We start from the raw sequence: 6,377 nt of genomic DNA, 5'->3' as shown, positions 1-6,377 counted from the left end.
TGCGTGAAGTTGGTTTAGTGGAATCTTGGACTAAACTGTATACTGTTGGATTGCTTGATTGGTAGGATACACCTATGTTGAGAATTTGGAATGAAAATATGATCATATTTGATTTTAAGAGTAATGAAGAGCCCCATGTATGACTTTGCTAACAAAGAAAAAACAAGTATTGGAGTTTCTCATCTTAAGTACAGATGCAGGGGTTTTGTTACATGCAAAGAAAGTTTGGTTCCGATCAAGGTGTAAAGAATGTAAAATGACAAAACGATTTAAGCCCGCTTTTACACAGCTCTGCCGGCAGCAAATTAGCGTCTAGACATTTTTTCCCTGTTTATCTATTGCTTTAGTAACTTGGATCCTTGTGTTAGATACTATTAAGGTCGCTTTAAAATCCTTTTGACTATTTTGTCATTTTGTAGTTAAATATATGAAACTTGATAACTTTTAGTTCATGCTAATGCTTATTTTCTTTGTGGTGAAACATCATGTTATGCTCATTAATTTGCTCATTATGTTATCACTTTGCTTATGTAACATTCTATTATGTTCTTGACTTTAAAATCTTTGTTTGATAAATACTTTAACCTCGAAAAAGTAAATAAATAAATAAAAGTTTATTTCTTGAATTGACCCAATTGGTAGAAATTGTAGGCCTAAGAGACAATTGCCGATTGGAGCTCGGTCAAAATATAAAAGAATGTGAACATCAAATTACCCCCTTGCATGTGTTTTTTTTTTTTTTTTTGGTTAATCGCTGAAGAAGCGAGAAACGAAAGAAATTTTTTGCAAAACTAATTTTTAATTAAATGTATTTTTTGAGGAACTGGCTGGAATTTTTTTTGTTCTAGTATTTTTTCTTTTTTTCTTTTTTTTTTAACAACACTATCAAGTTTTCTTTCAAAAACAAAACAAGATTATCAAGTTTATACATATTCATCCTTTTAAAAATTCACTTATCGCTTACCGTTATACTCCTTTGCAGGAGTAAACAATGCTTTGTCATTATGTATGGCTATATCCCATATATAGGGACTTTTCCATATTAAGTTTATATTTTGCAACCTTGCATACTTATATTTTTATATGCTGCTCCATAGCGATGTTTTCCACATTTAGTTAATTACTTTATAATTTGTAACCTTGCATATATATATTTTTACCTGCTGCGCCATAGGGAGTTTTCAATTCTTAGCTCATACTTTGCAAGCTCGCATACTATACCTTCTCTATTTTTTTTCTTTTTTTCTTTTTTTTTTATAATAAATTTTTTTATGAAAATTTCCTTTAATATACATGAAACTTATCTTTTGCTTTTATCCCTTTTGATATACATGAAATTTCCTATATTTTTTTAGCTAGTGTGGCTGGGCCCCTAGGTTCTCGTACATCCCTTTTGATATACATGAACTTCATATAAACCTGCTTATGATGGATCACAGTTTATGTAGCTTAGTATGTTAGGATATTGCACGTCCAAGACAATTTTAGCCATCCAAATATTCTTGGTTATAAGTCCTTTTCTTTTGGGATCAATGTTAAGCAAAATATAGATCCCCCTTGTTTCCTCAATTCCTTTGAACCCTTTTGAGGAATGAAAGAACTTTATTTAAAAATTAAAATTGTTAATTTTAGATGCATTTTTAAGAAAAACTTGTAAGGGGTAAAGATAAAGAAACCTGAAACTCTCTGCCCCTTGATATTCATTAGAAATTGAATTTTGCAAAGCAGATGCAGAACAAGCAGTAGAACCGGGAATTCCATGAATCTTTTATTTTTATTATTTTTTATTGTAATAGTAAATTGCATTAAAAAAAAATAAAAAAATAAAAAAAGCAAATGTCATTTTGGCAAATTCCATCTTCAAAATTTAAAATTTACCCTTCCCCATCGTCTTTTTATTTATTTATTTATTTTTATTTTTGTATATATAAATAAATCTCTATATTCCCGCAAAATCTTTACACGAGTTGTTGTACGAAAATCCCCAAAACTTGCTTCTCTCTCTCATTTCTGATGGTTATTCTTTTTCATCAGTTGTCCATGTGCTAGAGAATTGAATTCAATACAGTGTTGTAATTCTGCGTCTCTGTTTTGTTGGTAAAATGGTAATCGACTAATTTCATGGATCTGATAAAAGCTGAATCCAAAGCAAAGGGGAGGGACAATATATTGAGCGAGGAGTTGGAGATTGAAATCCTCGCGAGGCTTCCGGTGATTTCTTTGTTGAGGTTCAAATGCGTATGCAAGTCATGGCGCTCTATCATCACTCGCCGTTTCTTCATTCAAAAACACCTCCAGGTTTGCAACTCCACCAACCCTCCTGATCTCCTTGTCCAAATTCTGTCTCCTTATGATTTTAATCTTGAGTCGGCCTCTATACTTCCTTATGACAATCCACTGGATGTGAAACTCATTCAAGCCCCACCTGCCTCACCGGGGTCAGAAATCGAGGGATCTTGTAACGGTGTCGTTTGTCTGTATAATGAGGCCAATGGCAATGTGGTTCTTTGGAACCCTCCTACTAGAGAGACCAAGGTTGTCCCACGTTCCCACATCCAGCGGAATGAGAGGGATGCAGATGTTGAGATGCAGAATGTTGGGTTCTATTTTGATGTCAACAATGATGACTACAGAGTAGTCATGACTTATGCTTGTACCCAAAATGATCCTATGAGCTTCCAGCTTCAGGTCTATAGTCTAACCACCGATTCTTGGAGATTGGTTCCAGGAATTCAAAGTATGGATTTAATGTTATGCTCATCCGGTTTATATGTGGGTGGGATGTGTAGCTGGTCAGCGTCTAAGAAGGAAGTGGTACAAGATGAAGCGGATGATGGGACTTGGGGTTGGAATTTTGGTCGAGATGAAATATTGTCATTTGACATCAGCAACGAAATGATCATAAGGACACCTTTCCCTGAAAGTATTTCTATATATTTCGATGGTGTGGAAGTAAGTCATTTGGTGGTTTATAAGGAATACCTTGCTATTATTAATGCTGGAGCTAGATCTCAGGAGGGAAGACTTTTGGATATATGGGTTTTGCGTGAACCTGGTGTAGTGGAGTCATGGACTAAATCATTTACGATTGGACCCCTTCAATATGTTCCACCTCCGCTGGGATTTTGGGACAGCAGGTTGGTGTTGTGGCAAACAAATGGTCGAGAGTTGTTCTTCCATGACTGCACTACCAACCAAAATACTAGTCTTGCTATTTCTGGGGATTCACTCACATTGCGGATTTTTCGTTATAAAGAGAGCCTAGTACAAATCAACAGTGAGAATTAATGCTGGAAGAATGATGTGATTTAAGCAGCCTGCAAAGTTGAGTTGTGAGATGTGAATGACTATTTGTTTTTGTAAGCGATCATTTCATTTTGATAGTGCCTATTTTTGTGCTGTGTTTTTGATACATGAAACTTGGAAGTCTTTGATTTATGTACTTTATATTAATTTGCTTTTGAAGGATCAATTGGTTTATGTTTCTTTGTGTGTCCCTAATTGGCTCTTAGACAATATTGTAGGCCTAAGACCGTTTTGGCCATTTAGTATTCTTGGTTATTTGTTCTTTTGTTTTGGGAAGAATGTCAAGCATAGCTCGATTTGAGCAACTATAGAACCATTTTATTTTCTCAATTCCTTCGAACCCTTTTGAGAAATGAATGAAATTTATATCGAAATTAATTGTTAATATAGATGTATTTTTAAGAAAAAAACAAAAAATTGGTAGGGGTAAAGAGAAAGGTAAAGGAAATGGCACAGTGAAAAATGTGAAGAAACAATCCTGTCTGCCCCTTAAAATTTGAGCACCACTTCATGCTAATGCCATAAGAAAGTCCTTGTTGAAACTGTCTGCCCCTTGATTATCGAACTTAAACTTTGCAAAGCAGATGCAGAATTGGGAATCCCACAGTGATCTTTTTGAATGTGGTAGTAGATTACATGAATTCCTTGCTTCCTGATATTGATCATACTTATTGGATATTGCAGATTTACATTTAGATGCTCTGTTCTCCTGGATCTTCTCTTCATCTGCTAGATTTTCTTATGGTGGACAATGGAATATTTTGTTGGTGGCAGGCAGCGGAGCTTTTGCAGTTCTTTCTTATGACTTGTGAGATATACTTGTTCATTTCCTTTAACATTTTTCTAGCTTGTCTGTAAGCCCCAATAAAAAAATGGGGACTTTATATTTTGGTTAGTTTATGTTAACTTCAATCCTTATGTTACATACTAAGGAGGCGACTTTAAAATCTATTTGGTAGTTTATGTCACTGTTAAAGATGAACATATGAAACTTGAAAAATTTCTAGTCCATGTAGTGCTATTAATTGATAGGTTTGACCAGATGATTGAACAAATTTGTTCAATTGTCTTATTGTAGAAATATAACGAAGCACAACATTGCGTTTGGAATTAAATTTCAGATTGAATAATATTAGAAATAACATAGCATACAGTAAACATGAAGTATATATTATAACATATAGCATTTCCTCGCAAACAAACTATTATTAGACTTTCCATTGCTCTGTCTACGTGAAAGACAAAGACACTCATATAGCTACTAGAAAAGCAGGAAGCTATGCATAAAAGCTTTTAAGCGGAACTAGAGTCTCTTTATTGGTAAAACTTGTATAAAAGAGCCTTTAAAAACTTGAAGTCTTGTTATTTGTTGGTTAGGACTAACAAAAGCCGCTGTCTTTCTTGGAATTGGGCCAAAAACTTATTCTCATAAAATATTTGAACAAACACCTTACCATTCGTCCAAAAGCCTTGGTACTCGTTCAATGCCTAATGCCTTGAGAAGGTCCAATTGCGAATAGCTTCTTCCATGATTCCTTTTTTTTTTTTGCTACGAAAAAGGGGATTGTATAAACCAAAAAAGAGGAAACATACAGAAAACAAGCTCAAACAGTGGAGGGAATTAAACCCTTTCCTTGTTCATCTCCTTGACAAATTCTCTGGGAAGCAGAGAAAGGGGCACATCCCCAGAACACCTAGAAATCAGACCTCATCGAGAAACAATATGAGCTAGTTTATTATTGTTTCTTAGGGTCCAAGCAAAATACACATACTGCAAACTTGAACATAAACCTAGAATGCCCGAAATAAAGCCTACAGAGGCCCAATGACCAGCAGAGGAACCTAGATTATTGAGGATTTGAATCACAACTTTGGAGTTGCTTATGCAGCACAAATTAAGGTGGCCTTCGTCGAAAGCCAGAGTCACTGCCCTAAGGATAGCTATCGCTTCTGGGAGATCTACGGGCTCCTGGCAGACTCGAGCCTTCATTACTTGTCCTTGGTGGTTTTTGACTACTAGTCCAATGCTAGCCGATCCTCCCTTGACAGCTGCATCACAGAAAATTTGCATAACACCAGATGGGGGTGGCCGCCAGGAGATATTATCCATTGCAGAACCAAGTCTACAATTGATGGTCTAATGGCGAAGAGTCCCAACCACCTTATGCTCTTCAAACCTGTTGATCAAAGCTCTCATATCATCATTCAGAGAGCCCCTTGAGTTTTCAAAGACAAGTCTATTTCGTATCCTCCAAATTGTCTCAAAAGTGAGGGCTGCAAAAATAATGAAATCATTATGATCTGCTGGGTGAACTGGCAGCTGTCCAGCAGGGTTAACTATTTGAGCAAGGAAAGATTCCAAACTTGCAGGCTGTAAATCTTCCCACTTAACATTCCAAAGGGAAGCCAGCTAAAGAGCTCTAGCTACATTGCAGAGAAAAAATAAATGGACTTCAGTTTCAACGCTGTCACAGCCAAAGGGGCAGTTAGAGTTCTCTAAGGACCACTGTTTTTGTAGGAGGACAGATCTCACTGGGAGACCATGAGACGACAGCTTCCACAAAAGGAACTTTAGCCGGTCATGGATATTACTATTCCAAAGGAACTTCCACCATGTAGAAGCTTCAGCCATTCCAGATCTTAAGAATTTGTACACTGTCTTAACTTGAAATTTACCAGCCTTGTTCCCCAACCATAACAACTTGTCATCTAAGGATACGTTGGCCTAAAATATTCTCAAGATGTTTCGAACTAAGGCAAAATCAAACAGGCACTCCAACAAATTTCTGTTCCATTCACCATTAGCGCGAAGAAGAGAATCTACCATTCCAACCTTGAGTTCAGCAGAGTTTGGATTTGGATTAGGCCTAAAATTGGGGTTGTTAGGAATCCACGGATCCTCCCAGAAATTAATGTTTTCCCCTCTTCCCACTCGAAAATAGATGCCCTTTGCCAAGACAGGACGAATGCTCAGATTACCTCTCCACTGCCAGGAATGAGTCCTCTTTCGTTCCGCATGCATAAACAAAGAATGTGGAAAGTATTTGGCCTTGAGGGCACGAATCCAAATT

The 6,377-nt window shown here is 36.4% G+C and overlaps 1 protein-coding gene across 2 annotated transcripts; it reads left to right on the top strand.

Moving 5' to 3' along the window:
- Positions 1-1,953: 1,953 nt before the first annotated feature.
- LOC107411776 (F-box/kelch-repeat protein At3g23880) lies at positions 1,954-4,335 on the top strand. 2 transcript variants are annotated; one of them, XR_007239373.2, is made up of 2 exons: positions 1,954-3,359; positions 3,991-4,335. XR_007239373.2 is itself a non-coding variant. In XM_016019433.3 (2 exons), the coding sequence occupies exon 1, from the start codon at positions 2,122-2,124 to the stop codon at positions 3,286-3,288; it is 1,167 nt and encodes a 388-aa protein (XP_015874919.2). In that variant the 5' UTR covers positions 1,954-2,121; the 3' UTR covers positions 3,289-3,324; positions 3,991-4,335. The 2 variants fall into 2 exon arrangements, 1 of the variants encoding a protein (XP_015874919.2); XM_016019433.3 differs by having other exon boundaries at positions 1,954-3,324.
- The last annotated feature ends 2,042 nt before the right edge of the window (positions 4,336-6,377 follow it).

Source organism: Ziziphus jujuba, chromosome 10 (genome assembly GCF_031755915.1).
Source record: "Ziziphus jujuba cultivar Dongzao chromosome 10, ASM3175591v1".
NCBI classification, from domain to species: domain Eukaryota; kingdom Viridiplantae; phylum Streptophyta; class Magnoliopsida; order Rosales; family Rhamnaceae; genus Ziziphus; species Ziziphus jujuba.
The sequence above is the reverse complement of the archived record's forward strand: the minus strand, read 5'-3'. Positions and strand labels throughout refer to the sequence as shown.